A 27,203-nucleotide genomic window follows, 5' to 3' on the forward strand; every position below is an offset into this window, starting at 1 on the left:
GCGAACAGTAACAGCGAAGGACCTTCTCTCATGGGCAAAGACCTGGCAGGAATTGGGGATCGGGGGCCACCGCGCTAAAGAAGTGCTTGCTGCCCCTCAGACGAAGCGCTTCCTCTCCGCCCTACGTGTAGGCTGTAAGCTTGGGACCGCCTGTGAACGCACCAGCCAAGACGAGGAGCAAATCACACGACTGTGGGACGTAACCACAGACCAAAGACTGGAGGTTGTCACAGGAGGTTCCAGGTGAGTCCCGAGGCTCCAGGCCCAGTTCCCTGTAGCCACCAAGGAGGTACCGGGTGCGGAGTCTCCGCTTTCCTGTCTGGAGGTCACTGCACTTGTAGACTTGGCCCTGAATCTGCTTTGGGGTGTCCCTGCAGCATTCTGAAGCGGTTTTAGAAGCTCCCCTCCTCTTTCTCGCTTGTGAGAGCCAACCGAGGCTGAAGAGCCCACAGACGTCCCTGGCCCGACCTCCTTTCTCACTCCAGAGGACGGGCTCATGAGGACCTTTAGCAGAAAGTCTGGCAGCCCTTTCTGGAAGGTGGCCTGCTGTGAACAACCTGACTCCCTCCAGTCAGACTGTGACGTCTGCTCTGGCCCAAGGAACGACCTGGCTCCTGGCCAGGACACCCAGGTGGTGCCTGCTGGTGGTCGGGACCACGACAGGAAGTGCAATCCTCAGTCAAGATGGCACGGACACGTCCTCACTGCTCACACAGGAGATGGCAGACACACCATCCATCCGAGCAAAACTCTCGTTTCAAACGCTAGAAATACATGGGAAAATTGTTTTTCTTTTTCATCCAACAGACAACTAAATCCAGCTACCAAGTACTAACAGTTGTTAGTAGCGGAGACTTAATAGCTTGAGCTTCACAAAGCAACATTTTAAATCTCAGGGAAAACCCCACCCCCCTTTTGCTTGTTTTAAGACAGGGGTTGGCAAACTGTGGTCCATGGGCCAGATCCGGTCCACTGCCGAGTTCTGTTTGGCCCCTCAGAAGAGGAATGAACTATACAGAGGACCATCTGCAGCTGATCTGATGACAGAGAACACTAACTTTGAATCCAATTACATGTTATCCCCTAAAAAAAAGCATTCCATTCTTCTCAGTGTACCTGTTAACATTACAAAGAACTGTACTCGATGATGTTTTGAATTTCATCCAAAAATCAAGGAAATTGTTTTCTCGTTAAACACACACACACACACATAATTTCTTTGATTTTGCCTCTTGGCCAATAAAGCTTGAACAGTTGGGAATTCTCTGGCCGTCGAGGGGCTAGGACTCTGCCCTCACTGCTGAGGGCCTGAGTGCAATCAGAGATCTCACAAGCCAAAAGGGAAAGAGAAAGCCTAAATGTTTTCTAACTTGGACCCATTGTAGAAAAAGTTCCCCGACCCCTGCTTTTGGAAGTCAAATTGAATACCAAAGCATCTAAGACATTAAATTCTAATCCTGAATAAATTACATGCTGAGGAAGAAGAGCACAGCTTCTTAAATATTAATGCACGCTTTTTATTATATTAAAATCAGGCAATGGTCTGACAATAAAAAGGCTGCTTATGGAATACTGTTATGTTAAACTTTACTTACAGGATGTTAAACCCTTAGAACTAAGGTTTCCCCCAGAAAAAGATGAATGGAAACGTCAATTGCTTTTCAGACTTGATAGTTGGCTGCTTCAGAAGGTGGTTTTACACAGACACTAAAAAAAAAAAAAAACCCTTGGAACACAATGAATTGATTTTATTTCGGTATGCATCCACATCTCAGCATTTAGTGGTCCTGAACAGAAAAGTGGAAACACGCAGCGATTTGCCAGCAATTTCGGGGCTCTGCCGCGCACGCCGAGCTCTTTCGTGATCCCTGCTGAGGACCGGCAGAAGCAGCAGCACCAAAACCAAAGTCTGCACCGAATTCAAGGTTCTTTTTGTTCCAGTTGTCAGCTTCCAAACTAGACCCGGATGGACTGAAAGGATGACCGAACGCGAGCCCTGTGTAAAACTTCTCCCATTTTAAAAAGCCAGCGCCTTCACAGGAAAAGAGAATAATTCATTCAGAAGGTCCTGTGTGCTCACAAGTGTCTCTGTGGCCTTTCTCCAAGTTTCACCACCAAGGAGGTTGCGAGCGGGCAGGTCTGAGTAGCCCTGGTGACCGTTCTTTTCACCTTACCGAGACCTGAGCTAAAGGAACACGTCAGCTGACGATGGCAGCAGAGGGTGGCAAGGCTGAGAGCCCAATCTTCATTTCCCAGGCTGGTGGAGAGGAAATAAATTGTGGTTCCAAAACTAAATGAGGGGAGGTCAGAGACTCTTTCCAACCTTACCTGATGGCTTCTGGCCAAAGCAAGGAAGCGTCATGGGAAGTGTCGGGTGATGGTGGTGCAGAAGGGGACTTGAGGAGGAGGAAGGAAAAAAGCAGCACCCCTCGATTAAGGCGGGGGGAGAAGATATGGGGAAAGCCCTGAATTCCTCACCAAAGGCCAATTTCAGAGGGGAGCAGAGGGGTTACAATCTATGCCTCGGCCAAGGGTGGCAGTGGAGGGTTGGGGGGAGGAGGATTGATGGCTTGGAAGGGGGGCGTCACTTAAGACTTAGAGAAAGAGGCCAGGGATGCAAAGCACCCCACACACCAGCAGTGTCCCCCAGGCTGCGACCTGAAACCTTCAAGTCTACGCTAATAAGCCACCCCTAGCTGGAGGGCTGTTGCAGGGAGGGCGGGGGGAGGGGGAGAAGGCAGAGACCCCAGGCCATGGAATCAGCAGCAAGGTGATTGTGTGATGTGTCTTTTCACAGTTGAGTTAGATGTGCCCCACCGGTTAGGATGGGAATCAATTTAAATATCACTTTCTTGATCCCAGAAGTTCAACTATGTGGACAGTGGTTACACTTGACAGGATGATTTGTTATAGCACAACTTATATATTTCAAATGGACAAAAAAATTAGTATCATTTACAGTATCTTAAGATAAACTGCCTTTGAATGGGAGGTTTCTTTCCAGTACTTTGAGGTCTACAAGACGAATCTAGAAAATTTACTACTGTGGAAAATGAAGACTGCTTAAATCGAATGGGGGGCAGGGGAGGGCCTGTGGTTTTTCTTTTTGATTAATTGCTGTAACACTGTCCTTCAGGCGGCTGAGGGAGTTTCATATTTTCTTTAGACATCATTAGGCGCCGAAGCTCTTGCAGGACAACTTTGATGCTATACGAATTCTGCCATTTTGCTAGCACTGATATGGCTCTTGGGTCCACCTACAGAAAGGCAAAGATAAAACAAATTACTGTCAGGCTCTCAAACAAAAGGAAAGCTGTGTGCTGCAGCTAAGCTACAGCAGAGAAGTGAGTAAGAAGCATTTTTCAGGTTGAACATGCTGATCACCCAGTGGGATCTGACGTGCGGAATGCCCACAGGATTCCCTCCCTCCAGTTAGTCTGCTTTTCCCTTTTTGGGTCCCAAACCCTCACAGTCTAGAAGGAGGAAATCACGGATAAGTAAAAGCCGCTTTTACAGACAAGGCACTGACAGCTGGTGAGACTCAGCTGGCTGTGAAACTGCGACCTCCCTGCTCCTGGGCCGCCTTCGGGCACCGTTCAGGGCAGGAGGGAGAGCAAGGCAGCGGCGGTCCTGGGCTGGCTGCGGCCGCCGCTCAGGGCAGGAGGGAGAGCAAGGCAGCGGCGGCCCGCCCCGGCCCTGCAGACCAGGGCCTGCCCGAGCCACACCCTCTCAAGTCTGCACAGCACCCCCGGGAGAAGCGCCCCCGAGTGGGAGCTTCTCCTGGGCTCAGGACTTCAGGTGGCCTCGAGGCAACACTGACCACAGCAACAGGCTCAGCTCTCAGTGTTCACTCAAGTCTGCTGAATGCCTCAAACAGGAGCTCCTGTGATGCCAGCACGCAAGCACCCTTGAACACGCGCCGCTCTCCCCTGGCCAAGACAGCAGCCTCAGAGGTTCAAAAGCCTTTGGCAAGCGACGTATTTACCAACTCTGCTTCGCTTTTATAGTATCTACTGTTGTGATGCCAATATTGCCTTCTTATGACAAATAGACTGGTTTCCATTTATGGTAGTGAAAACGGTGGTAAAAATAAGTTAAAAAAGCAAGGCTGTTACAAGGATAAGTATTATACCCGTGGTCCACAAATAAGGCCCGTGAAGAGAAGTGTGGCTTCGGGGGAGGTCTTTCCCCTCTCTGCCTGCGTTTCCTCACCTCTGCCTCCTGGGGATGTAGCAGGGGGACTGAAGGAGCTCTTGTCTCAAAGTGACCAGCACAGGCTGAGTGATAACAGGCCAGAGCAAACGCCGTACAAGTTGTGCTTAAACACAACCAGGAAGCAGGCCCTGACTCCAAAACTGCACATGTGCATACTGCAGTACATGTCATCATCAAATAATCAAGGAACAAATGGAATCAGGCCTCAAGTGCCCCTGACATTCGAGCACAAATAATTTTTGGGGAACCCCAGGGGACAAGTAGGGGCAGCAGAAACAACTTACCACTCCATTAGAACTATTAACTCCATTCATATTAATTTTTGTTACAAATCTTACAAAGGGGGGTGCTTCTGGGTATTTAGGTCCACATTCTATTTTAAGGCTGTATATTCGGTTTTCATAAATTGTCTGGAAAAAAAAAAGAAGGTATAGCCATGTCAGGCAATTACAAAGAATTAAAAAACGCAGAACTTCTGAAACCCCATTTATTCCCCATTTATTCCTGATGCAGAGCTGGTGCGTCTACTGCCACCAAACAGAGTCTACTCGCTGTTTGGTGAGTCAGTCGTGACCAGTCCCTGCACTAGCGCATATGAATCCTGGCTTTGGGGGAATATAAAGAAGCCAGGAAATTTAAGCTAGTGTCACCGAAGTTTTAAGGTGGTATCATTAGGCCCAATCAGATGGACTTGCTTTTACATTAATTTGTCTACACGCTGGGAAATGATGTTTAAGAGGCATCCTTCATTCTGGGAAGTCACATCAATGTCTACTCATGCTGGGATCATCAGCCAAGGCACTAAATACCGCCATGTACAGAGTAAAGAACAGGCAACTCTTTGGAGAACTCTGAAAGCCAGCACAAGGCGGGGGTGGGCCCAGACACGAGCGCCGCCTCCCACTCCTCCCCACCGTGGGCTGCGCTCTGGGAAGGGGGTCTGGGCTACAGGCACCGGCACCCCTCCCTGCTGCCTTTAGGACCACCCGAGAGATGACCAGCGTGGAGAAGGCAAGGGGGGGCCGAGGACGCCAGACCTGCCCAGGAGAAACGGTCCTTCTCCGAACGCCAACGAGTCTGACCTCGAGCCAGGGAACTGCTCCCTTTTCACTCCCACCCGCTGAGCGGCAGAGTGTGCTGCCAGGCGGTTCTAGGGCGCTGAGCCCCCACCTGAACCACCTTACAACCTCTGAGACCCAGTTCAAGCATCATATACAGCAGAAGGCTGTTTGCGGCTCTCTTCTGTGAAGCTGCGTTATCACCATTTGCGTGCCTGAAGACCACGCCAAAGGGCGGCCGACACCGTCCGGTCAGACTGGCCCCCTTGCGGGGAGACCGCCCTCCTCCGGGGCCCTCTCAGGCACCCGTGCCCTGCACTCACCCCGGGCTGCACAACAAACGGCTCCTGTGTGAACAGTGACATCTAGTGGCCTTTGGGGGGAACACATTAAGAAAGATGATTTAAAGGCTTGAAAACATTATGTCTAAAATAGTGGCCCGTCCCGAGTTTAAAAACTGGAACATAAGATTCAGAAGGCAGTCATAATATTCCCACAGAAGATTTTCACACCCACTTAACAGGGACCCCAACCTGTAACTAAAGCTCAACTCAGGATTTCCCCCCACCTGCCTTCTTTCCTGGTAAAAGGCAGCAGCACCATCCTGCAGTTACAGCGAAACTAGCAGCCAGCTGGGACTCCCTTTTCCCTCACTCCTTATCCCGAGCATCAGAAGGGGTCACACCCACCCAACCTTCCTCTACCGTCACACAGCCTCCAGATCACCCCAAGCCTCTGCCTTCTCTCACGCCCCTACCAGCTGCTCCCTAGACAGCCCTGGACACTGTTCCCATGGCTTAACCCCTCCAGTGTCTCCCTGGAGACCTGAGAAAGGGGAGCCCAGCTCCTGGACCGGACCCTGTGCGGCCCCGCCCTCCTCGTCACACTCTGAACAGGCTGAGTGCCCTCTCCTTGAGGTGCTCATACCAGCTGCTCCTCTGAGCCCCGCAGCTCGGCTCCCATGCATGTTCCCCTCAGAGTTCTCGAGACCCCTCAACTGAAGACTGACGCCCAGTTACCCATCAGACACCCCTCATTAAACTCAGAACAAGGCGGGCAGGGCATCAACCAAACTGGTACTCCACTGTTTGCTGAATGAACGAACGTTGCAACTTTTCTGTAAATCTGGAAGTATTATACAATACAATGAATGTTTGCTTATTTATCTATTTATATTGCAATACAGTTGGTTGACAGTATTAGTTTTAGGTATGTAACAGTGATTCAATATTTTTACAGCTGATACTCCATTTAAAGTTATTATAAACTATTGGCTACATCACTTGTGCTATACAATATATTCTTGTAGCTTATTTATTTTTATACATGGTGGTGTCTCTCTCTTAATCCCCTACCCCTATCTTGGCCCCTCCTTCCTTCTCTCTCCCTACTGGTAACCACTAGTCTGTTCTCTGTATCTATCCATTTCTATTCATTTATTTCTTAGATTCCACATAAAAGTGGCAACATACAGTATTTGCCTTTCTCTAATTTATTTCACTAAGCCTAACCTCCTCCAGGTCCATCCACATAGTCTGAAATGGCAAAACTTCAGTCTTTTAAAAGTGTTTTTAAGACAAATGAGATATGAGAAAATGAAAAAGGTATTGGCTGCAAAAATATGCAAAGCACAAAATCTAAATGAGTATACATAAAAAAGATGACATTAGGTGAACTAGTCAACCACTATTCAGTTCAAATCCTATACAGTTACATAAAAAGTACGTCCAGTGTACAAGCTGGGCATATGCTGTGTTTATCAGAACAAAGGCTGGGGCCTCTCAAAGGGGAGACGGGGTCCAGCCTGAGAGGATCTCCACGACTGAGGCCATGGGCAGGCAGTAAAGGTACAGGAGGAGGTGTGGGAGGAGACACGTCAAACTACTGCTCACAGTTAATCTGAGGATGAAGGTGGGGATTTGAAAATCAGGGAAAAGCTGGGGAAAAAAGACACCACACTAGGTATTTTAACAAAGAATTTAATATAGGAAATCGGTTAGACAGGTATCACTGGACTGAAACCAGTTTTAAAGGAGGAACCCAAACAAACACAGAGGTAATGACTGCAGGGAGCAGACACCACCTTTGTGTTAGCTCAGGCCTGTTGCCTTTGCTCCCCCTGAAGGCTGGGGGACAAAGGAGGAAAGCTGTAGCTGATCAGATCTAGAGGCTCGGAGCAAGAGGGTTCCAGAGTTGAACCCAGGTCTCTGAGGAGGGGCTGCTGTGAGGCTGATGCTGGGGGTGCCCCCAAAAGCTGGAGGCCGGGACCCCCTGCTGATGCCAGGATGAAGGGCAATTACCAGAGTGACGCAGACAGAACAGAAGCAACCAGGAAGGAACGAGTCTTCTCTCTCGGCCTTTCAGGCCCTCTCCTGTGTCCTCTCCTAGAGCCCACCAGGAGGCCAGCTGACGGAGGAAACACGTAGTTCACAGATGCCAGTGCCAGGACCCACAGCAGAGCAGGAGAGGTGGGCCTGCAGCTCACTACCCAGCACCTGCACAGCCCGCTCCGGACAGGGACGGGACAGTCCTCCTCTGCACAAAAACCGTTCCCATCAGTCAGGGTATCTAGGTGAGCCACAGATCCTCTGATGGCAGTATTAATTATTCATTTCTTGAATTCAATCACAGGACCACCTGAATATTGTACAGCTGAAGACTTAAGTTGCTGAGTTGACCGCACAATCTCAATAAAAAATAAAAAGGCGAAAGGAGGCCCTCTCTCCTTCCCATTTGCTTTCTGTTGCCATCAGTGTCACTCTGGCCCGAGGCCTCCATCGTGACAGCGAGAGCTGTCTCTGGGCTAAGCCCCTGGTCTTCCGGGGCTCCTCTGACCAGCTCTGCGGGCCCCACAGGGACCAACAGCCGAGGGTGCCTGTCCTCCACACGACAGGCTTCAGTGGTCCTAGCCTCCCCTGACCCAGCCTTCCAGAGCCAGGCAGTGGTTATTGTCTAGTGTCTAGTAGGCTTTTTTTCAGCCCAACACCTATTTGATCAACTTTCTATATTAAATGATCTGTTGAAATATCTAGTATGGTTTCTCTTTTCTTGACTGACACAAAGAATTAAGTGGAACAAAGTGAACTGTTTAATCTGTATCATTTGAAAAACTTTATGAGAATATATTCACATATCAGACAAGTAACTGAAAGCTTTTAAAAAGGAGACAGGTCAATATATACTGATATGGAAAGATGTCCACCATCTGTTAAGGGGAAAAAAAAAAGCTGCAAAACATTAAGCATAGCAAGGCCTCCTTTTAATTGAAATGGTTCTGTGTATGTTTGTGTAGCCACAGTAAACGCCGGTAGAAACGCACCACCCGGCACGTGAGCAGTTTTTCTTCTGGGGAGAGTCTGATGAAACGGGGCAAGGGTCACGGCCCTTTTACTCACACACTCCTGTCATTCTGTCTGTTCTGAAGCACGCGCAGAACACTTTTAGAGAAGTGTGTGTATAAACACACACCTAGGCTCCAACCCACCCATAAAAACATGATCATGGGCAACTCCAGAGGTATAACAGCGCTTCTCAGCCATGGCAACCCCCGTCCCGGTGCCACTCCCAAAGTGGTGGGAAGCAGGCTGCACCTGGAGACATTTGTGACTGTCACAGCACCAGGGACGCTGCTAAACACCCTCTAATGCACAGGACAGCTCCAAAACTAAGAACGACTCAGCCCAATAAGTCAATAGTGCCAAGGCTGAGCAACTCTGCTCTATAACCTGGCTACCATTACCACTCTATGGTCAGAGTAAAAATACTCTACATGCAATGCTGGGGCCAGACATGTTTGCCGAATTTTGCAAGGGGCACTTGGACAGGAAGCTTTGCTTTTAGGTTTGGAAGATTTGCTTTACAAAAAGAAAAAATACATATACGTATCTATTTTCAAATAGCTAACACACTCATGATTAAAGCACACTCAAAGAGTACAAAAAGGTGTGAGTCTCCCTTCCCCCCGGCCTAGCGAGTGATTCCTTTTGAAGAATGCCACCACCGACATCAGCTTCTCCTGTGTTTTCCAGGGCTCTCAGCACACAGAGGCACGAGTGTGCCCACCGCTTCCTCCTCCCTCACCCAGCCTGACCCCAAGTGACAGCGTGTTCTGCATACTGCTTTGTACCCTTTTTTGCGCTAAAGTATCATGGAGATCACTCCATTTCAGCACACATGAATCTGTCTCATCCCTTTGAAAAGCTGAACAGTGCATACTATGCTCTACTGAAGGACACTGAGGTGCTTTCCAATGTTTTGCTACTACTGAAACACTGCATGAGTTAGTTTTGTACAGGATTTGGGGCAATACATTCAAGAAAAGAGGAGTAAATTCCTAGCAGAACTGCTGGATCATTTGGTACATGCTTTTTAAATACTGGTGGAGGATTTTGTTGAGTAACACAACAACAAAAGGATAACAGGGAGACGAGTTACTCAACGTTCTATTTAGATGCTTTAAGAATGAGGCTGATACTCCAGCTGCACAGCATATACCTTGTACGTTAACCACAGAAGAGACTGGCCACAGGAAGCACCTAGAAGCAGGTAGTTCCTTTTCTGTCTCTGCCTTTAACCTTAGGGAACCAGGGCAACAGAAACGGTAAGAGGAAAAAGTCACGGTGATAAGAATTGGTGAAGATGGAGAGAAACGAACAGCCTCATGCACTGCTGGCAGGAATGTGAAACGGTGCAGCTACTTTGGAAAACAGTTTGGCAGTTGCTTAAAATGTTAAACAAAGTTATCATATGATCTAACAATTCCTCTCCTATGTATATACTTAAGAGAAGTGAAAACATCTGTCCCCATAAAAGCCTATACACAAATATTCATAGAAGTATTATTTGTTAACAGGCAAAAAGTAAAAAAAATTCAAAAGTCCATCAATTAACAGATAAACAAAACATTGTATAGCTACTAAAAAAGAATATTATTCAGCCATAAGAAGGAAAGAACTACTGGAAAGTGTTATAACATGGACGAACCTTGAAAACATCATAAGTAAAAGCCAGTCACAAAAGGCCACATATTGATTCCAATTACATGAAATGTCAGAATTGGCAAACTCAGAGAGACAGAAAATCAGTGACTGTCAAGGGTGAGGAATGCGAGGGTAGAGGGCAGAATGGGAGTGCCTGCCGATGGGCATGGAGTTTCTCTTGGGTAATGAACATGCCCTCAAATTAATGATAGTTGCCCAATGCTGAATATGATTTAAAAAAACTCACTGAACACTTTAAAGGTATATTGTATGGTAAGTGAATTCTCCAGTTGTGAATTATGTCTCAGTTAAAAAAAAAAAAAGATGTAAAGGATATATGGGAAGTACCTTGCATACTGTAGCTACTCACTAACAGCTTCCTTTGGAAAGAGGTCAATTGAAATTCAGGGTAATCGAAAGTGTTTTAGATGGAACAGGATATTTTCAACAGAACTGAGTGTTCATTAGATTTGCTCATGTGTTTGTGTAAACGTATAACTCAGTGGTACCACTGAGTGTACTCACTGAACAAACTCAACCGTGGTATAATTTAGGGTATTCACTGCTGTACACTGGTTCATCCCTACTATACTAAAGTCTGAAAATAGGTCTGTTGATTAACAAATCAACAACTACCTCATTCTGAGTCATTTCTAGGTGTTCTGGAGAGTAAAGAGGAGGGAAGAAGAGTTTTCATCTTCAAAAAACCTAAACTATTCTTAAGAGAGATGAAACGCAGTGAAGGAAACCTTCGCTATACAAAGGGCTTTCAGAGACAGCAAGAAATGATCTGTGTGAAGACAAAAGCCTTCTCCACCAGGTTTTCCCTAGTACTTATTAGATTCAGAAAACCCTGATTTTCATAGATTAAAAAAAAAAAAAATCAAAAAACGAGTAAAAACAGATTGCACATTTTTTAACCAACCTCCCCCCCCAACAAAACTACAGGGTCACGAAAATGACTCAAAAAAGTAAATGGCAAAGCCAGTCATTCCCCCTGAGCATCTATGACAATCTAAGATGGACAACCGATCGTCCTAACACTGAGCGAGCACCACACTTCCTTTCTCAGCCAGGGCCACATCCCATGTGTCTTTCTAGCTCCCAGAACTAGTGCAGAGCCTTGCACGAGATGAACAGAATGACTGACTATCCTTGAGCACAAGCAGACACAGGAAAGGGCCTGCTATACTTAAAATCTCCTACAGCTTGTTTGAAATGAGTGTCACATTGTTGGAATCTATCTCTTCACTTCCACATCAAATTATTACTTAACACTAGATAATTCTATAATGGGAACAGCTGAGAACTCAAAATATAAATAGGAAGGAGACAATGTAGGCTAGTAGTTAGGAATACAGGCTCTGGAGTGAGACCTGGTTTGGGAATTATCCGCTAAGCGACTTTGTGTGGATTTCTCCAAGTTGGCTTCTTCTATAAAATGGAATGCAACTACACAACAAGAACATCCTAACAACGGGCTCTTGTGAGAATTAAATGCCGTTTCTGGGGAGCTGACTACATGCCATAAAAAAAGGTTAGCTGGCATTATGAAGACTGGGAACGCTTGCTAATTACAAAGCTTAAGAGAGGTCACATTCCTCGTCCCCATTGTCTCTGTCTTCTTTGCAAAGGTCTCGGCTCAACAGAGCCTGGAACAGACCAGAGTAGACCAAGCAGGCAATGACCCTTTGCCGAATGGCCCAAAGAACTAGGGTACAGATGCCTGACAGGACTGGGAAAGAACGCATGGAAGCCGCAGCCCCGAAGGCTTTCCCAAGTTCACTGAGACCCTGTCTTCAGGAATGGTGGCTGTATCTGGAACATTGTTATGTGATAAGCCCAAGAGTTTGTTCTAAACTACATCTAAAGGTACAATTACCTCAAACCTCACTGTCTACAGTGTCATGTAAATTCACACTAGGAGTCGGAACAGGTTTTTGCTTACCATTTAGAGGGATTAAACAGCATCAGAGGAGGTTCAAATATATAAACTGAAACTGGTCAAAAAAGAATAGCCACATTTCAGAAAATATACCACTGGTGAGCTTTTCCGTGATAAGGCTAACCGTTTTTAAAAGGAGGCACAGTGAACGTAAGACATTGACATTTATAGCCGCAGCCCGACGCTTACTCTTGGAGGCCCAATTACCATCCCTGTCCATCTCGTAAGAGTCATGTCTTCGTCATCTTCTAGACCCCAGCTAACTGTGCCATCGCCTACTCCTTTCTGGCCTTCTTCGAGTTCTTCCAACAGTCGGAAATTGCGAGGGACTTTTACTCCTAAAATAAATGGAAAGAGATTCAAGATACTAGCAACTCCAGGGGAACTTGTAAGCCTAGAGCTAGTCGCTCATTATCACTACCTGACAATAAAGACGCTTACATGCAAAAAACTGCTTTAAGTCGTCGCGCCTCAAGCTTGCTGCTTATAAAGCTATCTGTATTGACGAGCACAACCAGAAGGAAGGGGCACGCGGTTCGGTGACTAAACCAGGGCTAGGTGACAGAACCTAGAAAGTACCCCGCCCCCATCCCTGGAGCTCTGACAAACTTCACAAAGGCTTTACAAGTCAAAATGTTAATTTGGGCCCACGAGTTTGAGATGAAAACCATAAATAAAGTGTTAATAAAAGTGCCTTGGAAGAAAAGAGGCTATTTCTTTCGTTTTCTTCTTCTACATCTCCAAGGGTGTGCTCCTTTGCTGGAATGACTCTTAAAACTACCTTAGAAGGACCAGCTGCCCTACTCCTAGCACATAACAACAGTGTCCTCTCATCAACTCAAGAGTCAAGTGAAGGCAGCACGGATGAAAATTTTCAAATATTTAAGTCATAGTTTCTCTCTTGTGAAAAAGCTAAAGGAGGGTAGCCAGTTCTCTGCTTTACCTGTTTCTAAAATTCCCAAAGCCTGTTAAGTGGCTCAGGGAAGCGGGCACACAAACACGTCTCCCAGGCTCATACCACTGTACCCGAGTCCAGGCCGAGGCGTGCACCGCTTCTGGTGTCTTCCAGAACAGAGTCTAGGTACTGGGGCCAGATGGGAATGCTGCTCTCCCAACCAGTCCTGCCTACCTGTCCCCCACTCCCCTGGCACTCAGACTATTTCCTCTGGAAAAAACTCAGGATCCAGGCAAGTTACCAGCTTTCTTAACTGAGCCCCCAACTGGCCAGACTCTCAGAGCCAAGCAGCACTTAACAGATGATTGTGAAGAAAGACCCACTTGGAGGGACTCAAAGCTGTGGGAAGTGTTTTCAGTATATTTTAGTATTTTCCAAAGTGCAGAACACGTTACTATTAATTCGACTGGAATAAGTATCTGAGGACATCAGATACTTTTCCAGGCACCAGGAAATAAGCTGTGAACAACACAAAAATGCCTGCTCTCATGGAGCTTACATTCTAGAAGGAAATACATGCAAATTATTAATATGACAGATGGTGGTGTTCTGGAGCAGATGGTACTGATAAGGGAAGTTACAATTTTAAACAGGGAGCATGATTTATTGGTAGCTGAAGGGAGAGTCTTCCAGGCAGGGGCAAAGGTCCTGAAGCATGACCTTGCCCAGAGTGTCAAAGAACAGCAAAGGTGCCAATTTAGCTAAAACCAAGTCAGTGAGATGGAAGATTAGGAGGAAATCAGGGGCTCCAACCGTGAAAACAAACACTGGGGTTGTGAGCAGAGGAGCGGCAGGACCCGACCTGTTTGTAACAGGACCCCTCTGGCTGCTGTGTGGGGAGCACAGTGAAGGGAGCGCGGGCAGAAGCAGGAGGCTATGGTAGTAATTCCAGCAGGTCACAGGGGATGGCAGTGAAGGTGGTGAGAAGGTTTGATATTTCAGAGGTCTGAGTGGTGAGATGTGTTGTCAGGCTACCTACAAAGTGTGAAGAGTCGAAGAAGTGTGAAGAGAGAGAGGAGTCTATGGCCCCCAAGCTTTCTGAAGATGGTACATGAGTGAATACTTCACTCTACAGTCACGCATCTATTTTTGAGAATAACTTATTTAGGGCAAGTAATATTATACTAATTTTCCACTTATGACGATGATAAAATTTTCCTTTTTAAAATAAATGTAAGCAAAAGAGTCAGCTGACTGAAGAAAAATATTAAACAGCACAGATGGTACTTGAAACTTAACAGAAAAATCCTGAAAGCATTCCTGAATGGCCCATTTGGAAAACACTAACATTTTTCACCCATAGACTAGCTAACTGGATTATTCAGCCACACTGAATAATTAAGTCTCCTCCAGAAAACACAAAACTGAAGGATGTTTTTGACATTATAAGCAAAAAGCCAGACAATACAATGCCTTTTGTTTAGAAAGAGTTAAATCGTTAACAATCCTAACTAATTCGGCTCGGGGAGAAAAATCACTGTGCATTACCACTGTTATTACTACTGGTTAATTTCTGACCCTGCACTATGAAAAATGAACATCCCAACAGCACGGAGTTGTACTGATAGGAAGACATAAATATCTGAGGTACCTGTTCAGAGATGAGGTAATGGGCTGAATTGTGTCTCTTCAAATTCATACACTGAAGCCCTAACTCCTGGCATCTCAGAATGTGCCAGGGAGGTCCCCCTGATAAGGAAATCTTAATCCAAATATCACAAGCTCATTGCCATTAGTTTCAAAGTAGGTAGTGAATTCAAGTTATATGTTTCTGATGCTTCATTTTTTTTTTACTGGTGACGTGGGGAAAACTATTATATTCGTAAAGAATATTGTACTTTCAACAAGTATTTCCACTGGATTAGACATTCAATTACTTAAAGTGTACAAAGCCCACATACACAACTGAACACCAACAAAAACTGAGGCAGTTAAACTTACCCTAGGTGAGTATTCGGAACAGTGACTGAGCACCACAGGGGACAAAGCCAGCGCTGTCACTTCCATGCGGACATTATCGGGTGACTCAGTTTGAGTCAATTATGAAACAGGCATTAAAACAGCTTAATAAGTGACAAACTTCGGACTGGCCAGTAGCTACTAGGCAGTCTAGAAATAGTCCAAGCAGGAGTTGGACTATACATATAAATATCAGAATAACTGTAATATATACTGATTAATTACAGTAAGCATTTATTCCATCTGAATAGCAGTTCTCAGCTTTTTTGGTCTCAAGACACTTTTATACTCTTAAATATGACTGAAGATTTCAAAGAGCCTTTGTTTATGTGGGTTATAGCTATTGTTATTTATCAAATTAAAAAATTAAAACTGAGAAATTTTAAAAATATTTAATTCACTGTATAAGTAACCACAACAAACCACTATGTGTTAAGATAAATAACGGACAACTATATTTTCCAAAGAGCAAAAATAAATTGGTTAGAAGAGTGGTATGGCTTTGCAAATTTCTTTAAAATGTCTGGCACAAAACAACAGGAAGTGTTAAGAACTGACGTGACGGGAGAATACATGTCCTGTCTAAAGGGGACCGTCTCTCCTTTGCTCTGGCCAAGTGTCTGTGGTTCAGATTCTGCTTATGGGTCACCATTTTGCAACATCTGAGGTCACCTAATTGTTCTCAAAAATCCCTTTAAGCCTTAACACCCGAGGTTTAGCTCAGAGGATATTTTAAACCCTCTAAGGGTAAGAGTAAGTAAAGACTGATAAAGGTTGTAATCTGGTATTGGGCAGTTACGTACTCAGTTAACCTTTATTTATCTAAATCTTGAAGAATTTAGGTCCACAAAGTGGACAGCTTTTTAAGAGGGCTGTTACTTTTTAGTTAATTTTCCCTAAGCCATAAACTTACTTTCACTCAAAAACTGATTAAAAGCCTGGGAAAGAACAGCAGGCAGAAATCAGGAACTGAAAACACATACAAAGTATGCACTGATTCATTTAGCTTTTTCTGATATTTAAAGAGAAGTGGTTGATGAGTGCTTGGTTAGCTGATATACTGAACTCTATAAGGCGGGAGGAGAAGGGGACGACAGAGGATGAGACGGCTGGATGGCATCACTGACTCAATGGACATGAGTTTGAGTAAACTCTGGGAGTTGGTGATGGACAGGGAGGGCTGGCGGGCTGCAGTCCATGGGGTCACAAAGAGTTGAACATGAGTGAGGCGACTGAACTGAACTGATCTAGTAAAGAACCATCTAGGGTTCCATGTTTCATGTGTCTAAAACTGAGCTCATTCCACGTTCACAAGCAAAATCCACACATTTCAGGACAGCAATTTTGAAAGTTGGCTAGGCTTTTTAACTGTTTCTCAACATTTCCCTACCTATAAACTTGTCAGTAATATATATGTACACACACTTTTCAGTACAATAATTACCAAACACTCATCCCACACTATGCTAGACCTTACAAGGGCTATGAAAGAAATAAAACACAGGAGTCTCCTGATCAGAGAATGAAGTCTCACTATGGAAACAAGATACATACGCATGAAGTCCAATAAAACAAAACTATTAAAACATAAGACAATGTTTTTTTAACCTTTGAGAGGGTCATAGACCCCTCGGAATATGATGAAACCTAAAGAGGTGGGGCTGTGTTTCTAAGAGGGACTGGACTTTGTCTTGAAGGTAATTAGTGGGGAGCTGCAGAAGCCTCTGAGCAGGGCAAGAGATAAAGCAAATCTCCCAGGTAATGTTCAGGATGTGCTGAAGGGTTAGAGGCCAGGTTAGGGATGTGTTACTCTGAACATCTCAGGATACAAGGCAGAAGCATCTGCTTGGAGCAAATACTGTGACAACAGAACAGGTTATCAAACAACTTACAGGCTGAGGTAGGTGGGATGTTAAGAGATTTAAGGTAGCACATATTAATTTGCATGACTGTGGTGGTGGTTCTCATTTTTATAAAGAGATATTAAAACAATTGGCCTTTACATGGTAGGCTTTAGATGAACATTTGTTGAAAATTAAAAAAAAAACCTGAGCAAAGAATAAAAAGGTATGTACAATCCATTTTATAAAAGATAAACACAAAGTCAACTCCTGCTTCCCTTGTATGTCTCTCCCCTACCCAGGGATCGAACCCGTCTCCTGCGTCTCCTGCACTGAAGGTGGTTTCTTTTCCTCTGAGCCATCGGGGAAGCCCCTTATATGTGTATACTCACACAAATTATCTTCAGATGCCATGGAAAGTGAAAAAAATGGAAGCGTTAGTTGCTCAGCCTTGTCCAACTCTTTGCAAACCCATGGAGTGTAGCCTGCCAAGCTCCTCTGTCCATGGAATTCTCCAGGCAAGCATACTGGAGTGGGTTGCCATTTCCTACTCCAGGGGATCTTCCCAACCCAGGGATTGAACCTGGGTCTCCCGCAACGTGGGCAGATTCTTTACCATCTGAGCCATCAGGGAAGCCATGGAAGCAGAATCACAAATGTAAGGATATCTAGTTGACCACTCTATTTTGACAAGGCTGGTCAGAGTAATGGCGAAGTTACCTCCCACAAGCAAGAATCAGAACATAACTTCAGAGAAAACTCTACAATCTCTTAGCAGAGGATTAAGAGCATGGACCTAGGCTCAAGTCCACACTCTGCCACTTTCCAGCAATCTAGCTGAGGGACCCTGCAAGTTACATTGACCCTCAGCACAACAGGGGTCCCAATACTCCCTGCATCTACGGGAGGTGAGGAAGAATCAATGAGCTAAAAGCTACAAAGCACTTGGTGTTATACCGGGCACAGAGACTGAATCACCTTCATCGGCACACCATCACAGTATTAAAACCCTCACTTGACCCCATATCCCCTTCTAGCTACTAGCTCATTTCTTTGCTCGTTTTTAGCAAAAAAACCTCAAGAGGGCTGTCTTGACTCCTTGTCTGCAATTTCTCACCCAACCTGCACCTACTCCATTCAGGTTTCTCTAGCGAGTGACTCGCCCAAATCGCTCCCAGGGGCGCCAGGCCCCTAGCCAAGTCCTGTGACCAGTGCTCAGTCCCCACCTCCCATCCCGGGAGCGCTGGCAGCGTCCACGGCTGGTCCTGTAACTCTTCCCTAAGCCTTGGGCTCTCTTCGCAACCTCACGCACTGAGGAGCCTCATCGCCTTGACCTCCCACCACTGGCTGCCAGGCCTCAGCGCACAGCTCACTGACCGCTGTTTTTCTGTCTACTTGACTCCCCAAGTGATCTTACCCAGACCAAGGATGCTAATAACTCTCCGATTTATATTTCTAATTAACTGCCTGCTAAACATCCCCATTTAGATGCCTAACAGGCCTCTCCAACTTAATTCCAAACAAAACTCCCTTGCATTCCTCAAAAAACAAAAACTACCCACCCCTCGATCTCAGTGTATGGTACACATTTCCCAGACTAGAAACCCTGGAGTTACAGTAAGAAATCTTTCCCTTACATCCCATATTTAACCCATTTCCAAACATATCCCCAATACCATCTTCACCATTCGGACCACAACCACTGGAGCCCACGCTGCCTCCGCTTCCTGACTGGTTTCTTGGTCTCCCTGGTTTCTGTCTACAGGCTACTCTCCACAGCGAGCCCTTTAAAGGTAAGTTAGATGCCATGGCTCCCCTCTCACTGCCCTCCACCGGCTGCCCTTCCAACTAGCCTCCAAACTCCTGAGCTCACCCACAGAGCCCCGCTGACTTCCCCAACATCATTTCCTGCCTCCCTTCCCTTGCTCCTCACCCTCCTCCAGCCACACCAGCCTCCCTGAGTTTTCCGAACAGGCCATCTGATGTTGCTTTTGCACTTGATGCTCACTCACCCCAGAATTCTGTCCCAGAGCTAGGCATGGTGGCAGGCTCCCTTCTTCATCTGATGTCTAACTTCCCATTCTCTTATCTTGCTTTATTTTTCTTCACAGCATCATTACCACTCGACATTTTAAACGTACAGTATTCGTTTCTACTTCATTAGTTGTTTATTGTCTGTCTCTCCCATCTGAACATAAATTCCCTGAGAGTTTTGTTCCAATACGTCAGAGCGCTCTGCCAAAGCATGTACTCAAATGCCTGCTGAATGAATGAATGGGTGGCTGGGTATTAGCTACGGATGTTGTTTGAGAATGAATAATGCTCAGTGTCACAAAATTCTAACTCTGGTTTATTTCTGGAAACATGGCAGGGAAGTATTCACAGCACTATTAAAAGAGAGTCTAATATTATAAAGATTATCAAAGGGACTAGGATGGATTTTAAATCACCCAGGAAAAGTTATATGTTAAATTTTGAATGTGAGGATATGAAGAAGAAACACCAATCTTCAGTGAGGAGCTGGGCAGTCTGTAGAGGGCCTCTTAGAGCCTCTCACCCCCAACCCACGGTCCTTCACCCAACGACTGTGCTGTACCTTTTCTTTGTCTTTAAATTTCATTTTCTTTCTTTTTTATTGTCTGACTCACTCTCGCAGCTTCTCAAGTTAAGAGCTGTGACTCATTCAACTCTACCTCCCCAGGATCTGGTATGCTCCCTGGCATGTAATGATTCTCAATTAATGATTCCTGATTGAAGAAAAGGCAGTACCTCTTCCTTTTCTACTATAACCTCTAATATGGTCTACTGTGGCCAAAATACTGAATACTGATACTATGTAATTGAGATACCAAAGGTTCTTTATTTTGAAGTAATTGAAGTTTGATTAGTTTTATTTTTTTGATGAAGTGTGATCAAGACTTTTAGAGAACCTTTTTTCCTTCTTTAAAGAGGGAAAACTGTTTCTCTCCCCAGATGACACAAGTCAAGGATTCTTCATTACAAATTGAAGATTGCTTCATTAAATATATATGAAAGCATGTTACTGATATTTCAAACCATTTAAAAACTGCTTACAAAGTTAATACACCAATATTTTCTACAAAGCAAGAGCATTTAGTTCTGAATGGCCTAACCACACCCTTCTTCTAGAACCTCAGGGGTTACTCCAGGGATAAAAATCCAAATACTTGTCAGAGATCCTACAGACCTTGTGAGTGTTATCAGTCACAGGGGGTACTTCATCCCATCCCAATGGGAGAGAATAGGCTCAAAATCATGATATGTTACTTTTAACAAGACTTCAGTGAATGTATTAAAAATTAAATCCATATATGTCACAAAAACCACAAGTATTAACAGATTAGAAAAACTCAGTAATACTCTAACATATTTTCTTCCTCTGGCACTTAATCTACTGAATCAACCTAAATTTTAAGATTCCTAAAATTTCTAAAATTTCCTAAAATTTCACCTAAAAGGCAGCTGAAGAAACAGCTTCAAGAGACAATACTTTTACAAGAGTATGTAAAAATGGACTCTTGTTAATCTTAATAAACTGTAACTATTCAAAGGTTAACTATGAAAATGTTAAGATAACATTATTAAGGTGCTAAAACAACACAGCAATCCAAGATTTATAAAAAGAAAACATTTGTTACTGTTACTTCAGAATTCTTCTTTCCAGAAGGATTTTTCCTGGATCTGTGTCAGTATTAAAAGTCAGCCAGTTATTCTCTTGGCTAAATATAAACTGAAAAGTCAGCAGTTGCAGGATATTACAAAGAAAAGATGACAACCAGGTTAAAAAAGCATGAATATTTGATAGGGTTTTACACCATGTCCTAGTAAAACATTTAATGCAGTAATGTGAATCACAGCAACATATTAAAATATTTGTGGTACAAGAAGAATTTTGAAGCCCTTTAAAATGTCTTTTTGGGAAAATCACTGCCACAAAGTGGCAGGTATCTCAGCAGGTCACCCTGGGAAACCCCGGCCTGGCCTGGGTCTTGGTTTAAAATGGCAGCGCCTCACAGGTCTCTCTGGAAAGAAAGCTACTGGCTGAAACTGACTTGGTTGACCGTTCAGGGAAGACAGCGAACTGAGTTAGGAGCTTGGTGGTGCTACCACCTGGGAAAATAAGGATGCCTGGAAGGTGAAGCACCTGGATTAAACATTCCTGACATAAAGTGAGGGGGCGGATAACTTTTATTTCTGAGTAACTGGCAAGTGAAGTCTGGGTGCCTACTTAGGGCCTGTCCAGAGGAGGATATTTCTTCTCTCCTTCTCTACAGCAATGATTCTCCAAGTATGGTCCCCAGACCTGCAGCCTTCATATCACCTGCAAACCCCCTAGAAGTGTGAATTCTCAGGCCAGACACCAGAACACTCCATTCCACCACAGAATTATTGAATCGAAAACTGAGGGTAGAGCCCAGCAACCTAACAGGCCCTCCAGGTGACTCTAATGTGTTCCAGTTTGAGAATCGCTCATCTAGAGGAAGAAACATCCCCCCTTCTATCGTCCTTGAGAGTCCAGATGATGTGACAACAAACAGCTGGGGACAAAACTCAAGACCCCATGTTTCTCTGCTGCGAGGGTGACGGAAGCCAAAGATCGTCTTTTCTCTGCAAGGGGTGGAGACAGTAAGTGTCTCAGGACATTAGGGAAGGAGAGGACAGAGTTAATGCTATTCTGAAGTCCTTCTGAAAGTACCAACTAATCAGGGCAAGAGCTTTCCTTTTTGAAAGGTTGAACAGGCATTTTCGCTTCTGTCCTTTCAGATTAGTTCGCTGTGACACTCCGTGTCTGTTGAGAGCCTACTATTTGCCAGGGACCATACAGGCGCTAGGGACACAGCAAAGAGCAAGGCAGAATCCTGTCCTACTGGAAAGGCCCAGAAAATATGCTAAAAAAAACACTCCCAAACAAGCAAAAACACCCCGAGAAACCTTCAGACAAGCTTAAGCACTTTAGAAGAGAACAGAACAGAGCCGTGATGAGTGAGAAGACTAGACTGAAAGGGTGGAAGGACGGCCTTTCTGGAGAGCTGGGACCTGAGGGGGAGAAGCAGGCAGTCACTGCACGCCGAGCTTCCCAAAGCGGAAGGGCAGGAGCAGAGCTGCCGTATCACGTGAGGTCGCGGCAGGCAAGGCCATGGTGGGCCTGGAGGACCATGGAAGAGGGACGGATTTTATTCTGAGCGCAGCACGAAGGGCTTTCTGCTGGGAGTGGCGCTTTCTGTTTTCTTGTCTGTGAGAAGTCATTCTACTTCCTCTGTAGAGAATGGACTGGAAAAAGGCATGACTGGAGGCAGGAGGCCTTTGCTGTCTTCTAGGTGAAAGAAAGGCGGTTCTGGTAGGAACCACCGTCTCGGTGGCAATAATGCCGATAAGAGAGGAGGAGGAGGACTCGGCGTCTATTCTGGGGTCACACCTACGGGTGTGCACGGGGTGAACGTGTCAGTGAAGAAGACCCCTAGTCGGTGTTGTTATCATCCACCCGCAAAGGAACTAATCCGCCAGGGCAGGAGTCAACAGGCCTGCCAACGGCCGAAGGAACTTGAGATGCTCAGCTGGAGAGCAGGCAACAGGGGCTGGAAAAATGCTACTGTGGCCTAGAGCGTCTGCCCTGGAGCAGAGCGGTCACAGTTCTGTACCCTGGTTTGCAAGTCACTGGCTCTGGGGTTCAGGCAAGTCATTTCTCCTCTCTGAGCCTCAGTTTCCTCACCTTCACAACAGATACCTGCTTCAAAGGCTTACTGTCAGAAACAAGATGATGTATTTAATATAGCGTCTAGCACATAGTTAGCCCGAGAAGTGCCATTTAAAAAGAAGTCTGAAAGGCTTGCATGTACTGAAGACAAGGACTGACAGACTTTGTACACGACATCACGGGGCCTGAAGCCCAATGAGTGTGACTTATTGACTGTAAAGTATAAGCAAGAGCAAGCAGTGGCCTTCACTCATCAGACAGCGCATAACCTAGAATGGGATAAGACATGGTCAGGGATGCTATGAAGAGTTCCTGCTACAGGTGGCACTGACTTCTTATTAAAGCCCATTCTCACCAAGATTAAACACGCCAAGTCCAAGGAAGAGCACATGGCCAAATCCACGCCATTCCATTTCCTCCCAAAGGTGCTAGAATAAGCTGGGGAAGGAACTAGAGTCAAAACCCCCCGGTTCTAATCTTGAGTGTCACCATGCCTCGGCCAGCCACCAATCTCCCTGGGGAATACCATGGGGCCAACACCTCCGCTGGTGAGCTCACCGGGTTGTGGAGAGTTGAATGAGATGATATAACAGGTAAGTCAAAGTATGAGGAAACCGCTAAACCACTATATGCAATGTAAAAGTAATAGTGCTCACACCTCTCTGTCACCAAATGTGCTGCTCTGTACTTCTCTGGGGACTTTCAGAATTAGAGACTTGAGGGAGGGAGAGAGAAAGAGAATATAGTGGGGGGAAGAGGGTGGTTTTAAAGTTTCTGTGCAGGGGAAAATCATGACCAGCACACCCTGGCGATCCCTTAGAGGAACCATAGGTGGTTCTGGCCCAATACAGCTTTTCCTTCCATCGCTGGGGCAGACGGGTTATTTCTTCAGCTGAGCACCACGTGATGTTCTCTTGAAAGCAGAGCCCTGTTGTACAAAAGGCACTTACCTGCAACCGGCACAAGAAGATGCTCACACAGTGAGACACACGGGAAGGAGACCAGCTAAGAGACTACAGGTTCTCGTCTGCCAGCTGCAGCTTTCTGGGGAACACTCTTGAACGGAACGGAAGATGGTAACCTCCACCGCCCATGTGGTGAAATGTTCGTAAGAGGGTTGTGTGTATGAGGCCGCTCCAACAAATGCGGATTTAAAATGTAACAGGCTTACTCTTCTGGCACTACGTTTTTGGTTAACTGTCAGGGTAGCCTGTGGGATGCTGGGTCAGAGGAAAGACCTGGCTGCCAAGGGCTACTCTTTGAGGCCCTGCAATCCTGGTCAAGGCAGGAGGAAGTAACCTGTCATAACATGAGCATCCTGAGGATTTTGGTGGGTTTTTCACAGTTTCACCCTCTAAGGTCTATGCAGAAATCACACACTGCAGAAGCAAAAGAGGTAGGAAGGTGCTGTCACCAAGTGTTGAAAGCAGTGACCACAAAAAACTAAGTTCAGCCCTTACAGGAACTCAAAGGCTTCAAAGCTGTTTCCTGGGACCGAGGGACACAGATTAATCAAGAAGCTTGTTCTAAACCTGCCTAAGGAAGGCCTCAGGGCCCCTGACCACACCCGAAAGACTTCTCAGGGTTAGAAAGCAGAGGGGCCTGTACACTTATTTCAGTTTAACCCAGCCCCAGGTCATAGCAATATGATCTTTCTGCTTCCCACCTTAGCACTCCACACTCCTCTTACTGCCTGGGCGTAGAGGTCAGATCTCGTCATTCTTCTCTTTTTAAGACCCTCATTTATTCATTCACCAAATATTTACTGAATGCCTACTTCAGACCAGGTACTTGTTCAATGGCTTCCTTTCACACTGAATAAAATCCAAAGCCATCTCTCTAACCCATCTCTTTAACAAGCCTCCCTTGCACACTGAGGTCTTTGGTTCTTTCAACATGCCAAGTGGGTTCCTGCCACAAGGCCTTTCCACTCACTGTCCCCCAGCCCTGGCCTGTGACACACACCGCTGGCTCCTTCCATTATCTGCTTTAGTTCAAATACCAGCTCTTGGAGAAGCCTTCCGTGACCACCTCTCTGGACAGCACCACATAACACAATTTCCTTCACAGCATTTACTGCTCTCTGAAATCTTAATTATTTATTCCTTTAATGGGTTTCTCCTTGACTAGAACAGCAGCTCTTCGAGGATAGGGGCTATGTCCATCCTGTTCACTCTCCATAATAGGGCACAGCAAATTCTTAACAAATACCTGTTGAACACACAGACAAAGGAGTTCTGGGAAGTCCAGTTTCAGGGCATCTCAAAACCTGTTCCCTGAAACCTAAACCATGCCAAGTGCTCTGTATGCCACTAGACAGCAGCTGACGATGTTTTATCTGATGACCACAGCATTTATGAAGTACTCTTCAACTGGCAGGATCTCAAGAAGTTAGAATTAAGTAGCTGTTAAACCAGATTATAGGTAGCCAATCTCAAGTCACTGCCAAGGAGCTGAGCAGCAATACCACCGTAACGAAGGTGGCTACGGGCAGAGCTGTATGAACAGCCACCCCAGTTCAAGAGCAACCTGGCTGGGGTGTTACTCTGCTGAGAGGAGCCTCACGGCAGTCTGGCCTGACTCAGCCCCTCTCTTCTGAGAATGTCTGTGGTAGTCTCTTGGTAAATGAATTGACTCAGCACTGTTCCAATTGAATCCAAATCCAGGAAAGGGAGGTGTGGTTTCCTCTATCCTTCAGGAAGACCCCATGGCTTTCAGTGTAAAAGACAGCTTGTGGTGGGTGACTTCGGTCAGACCCCCGACGTCCAACTCCTTCCATGCCCACTCTAACAATCAGACAAAGATGGCCCCTCAGGATACTAGAGGAGAAACATCCGGGAAAGACAGACTCCCTCACCCTGCTCATTTCAGATCACCAACCTCTCCTAACAGTGCTGTTGCGGCCTTATACAGCTGGAGGATTTCAGCAGCCAGCCCGGTGGTCCTGTTTGTTTCCTCCATCAGAGGTCACCCATGGTCACCTCATCTGGGAGGACTTCTTTGGCCAATTTCATTGCCAGACACCTCAGGGGACACTCCGCTCGCCAAAAGGGAGACACTCTGTCACTCCCAAATCCTGCACTTCCAGAATCTGACTCTCTTGCCTCACTGGCCCCTCTGGGGGACCTTCCCCGAACAATCATCATCTTGTCTCCTCCAGAAGGCCACTTGAGTCCATCCCCTGATCCCCAACTGTGAGTGTTCACAGGGACTTGATCCTCTGGAGCATCTTAGGGGAGTACAGAGCAGGGAATCCAAAATAAATGCCGCTTCCCTTTACCTACCAGGGTCTGGAAGAACACCCCCTGGCCCAGAGTGCAGCCCCCTCAATCCCTCTCGCACCTCGACTTTCTTCTCCAGCTCCCATTTCATTTATTCCTCTCCCCATGCCCATCCAGCCACTGGGGAACTTCTGAGCTGAACCCCCATATGTTACCAATACCTGAAAGAGAGACAGTCTCCGTAAGAGACACTCCTAAAGTATGCTTCCCTCACCCAAATAAAAGAAATGATTCCTCTCTAAGAAGAACATCTCTGAAACCTGATTCCCAGTCTCACTCACTGCATGGGGCTTCCCTCAGGTAACCCTTCCCCTAACAGACACCTCCAGGGCTCCCAACTCATCTGCTCTTCACCCAGGATCGCAAGCTTCCACCGACCGCCCTACTCGCTCGCCTCCTAAAACCCAACATCTACCTCCTCAAATAGGGGCCTGGTAATGATGGGGTCATTGCACTTTAAGCTGCTCCAACCAAATCCCTCTGGAATCTGAGAAATCCCTTTCCCCTTCTCACGTATCCTGTGGAGATGACCTTACTCCCAGCCCCCAACCGCAAAAGCTGCCATCCCAAGACGCCCCCTTTCTAATCTGCGTAAAATTTTTCTCAGCTAACCCAATTCCCCAAACTTACACGGATCCATGCCCTTAACCAACGGGGCACCCTCTCAGTCACCCCTCAGGATCCCGTTTCCTTCCCTCATTCTTCCTCAGGGGCTTCACTGAAGTCAGGGCCAAACGGACATCCCTAAGGCTCCTCCCCCCGCTCAGACACCCAGCATCCAATAAAGGACTTCCATCTCGTTGGGGGCGCCTCCTCGTCCTCTAAGGGACCCCTCGATCTCTTCTAAGGAGCCGCCGGCCCCTGACTCCTCCGGAGTGGCCCTGCGCTCGCCCCTCGCTCGCTCCAGCCGTTCTGCAGCGCCGCGGGGCCGAGCCCTTCCTCTCCGCAGGGCCCTCACACCGCCCGGGGGAGCCTCGGCCTCACCGCGCCGCCCACAGGCCCCTCAGGCCCCCGCCCGTGCTTCCGGCCACCGCCTGCTCCTCCTCCCCGCTCAGGCCGCCCGCGTCGCCGCCGCGGGGCCTGGCGGACAGCGGCCCTACAGAGGCCCTGGCCCCGCAGCAGGAGCCTGTGCGGGTCTCCAGCCCCCAGCCCAAGCCCATGCCCCCTCGGCCGGCTGGGCCCGGCACCCCCGCTCACCCGAGCCCGTGGTGGCTGCCATCTTGCGTCGCTGTCGCTCAAAGGCCGGCCCCTTCT

The 27,203-nt window shown here is 46.5% G+C and overlaps 1 protein-coding gene across 8 annotated transcripts; it reads right to left on the reverse strand.

The window, feature by feature from the left end:
• Positions 1 to 1,496: 1,496 nt before the first annotated feature.
• Positions 1,497 to 27,186, reverse strand: UBE2V1 (ubiquitin conjugating enzyme E2 V1). Of its 8 annotated transcripts, none has more exons than XM_081560278.1 (5): positions 27,147 to 27,186; positions 26,011 to 26,110; positions 12,405 to 12,535; positions 4,500 to 4,625; positions 1,497 to 3,257 (listed from the first exon to the last, which is right to left on the reverse strand). In XM_081560278.1, the coding sequence occupies exons 2-5, from the start codon at positions 26,060 to 26,062 to the stop codon at positions 3,111 to 3,113; spliced, it is 456 nt and encodes a 151-aa protein (XP_081416404.1). In that variant the 5' UTR covers positions 26,063 to 26,110; positions 27,147 to 27,186; the 3' UTR covers positions 1,497 to 3,110. The 8 variants fall into 8 exon arrangements, with proteins under 8 accessions (XP_081416404.1, XP_081416403.1, XP_081416406.1 ...); XM_081560277.1 differs by having other exon boundaries at positions 12,387 to 12,535; XM_081560280.1 differs by having other exon boundaries at positions 12,387 to 12,535; positions 23,619 to 26,110.
• Positions 27,187 to 27,203: the final 17 nt, after the last annotated feature.

The sequence above is a fragment of the Giraffa tippelskirchi genome, chromosome 13, assembly GCF_054371585.1.
Source record: "Giraffa tippelskirchi isolate mGirTip1 chromosome 13, T2T-mGirTip1v1.2.pri, whole genome shotgun sequence".
In the NCBI taxonomy this organism is placed as follows: Eukaryota; Metazoa; Chordata; class Mammalia; order Artiodactyla; family Giraffidae; genus Giraffa; species Giraffa tippelskirchi.

Bases quoted from the DNA above. Each gene is read 5' to 3' on its own strand.
- UBE2V1 (XM_081560277.1), bottom strand. From the start codon at position 26,062: ATGGGCATGGGGAGAGGAATAAATGAAATGGGAGCTGGAGAAGAAAGT. The intron at 12,536-26,010 runs GTGCGAGAGGGA...CATTTATTTTAG, and splicing joins AGCTGGAGAAGAAAGTCGAG to GAGTAAAAGTCCCTCGCAAT. The intron at 4,626-12,386 runs GTAAGCGTCGGG...TTTTTTTTCCAG, and splicing joins TGGTAATTGGGCCTCCAAGA to ACAATTTATGAAAACCGAAT.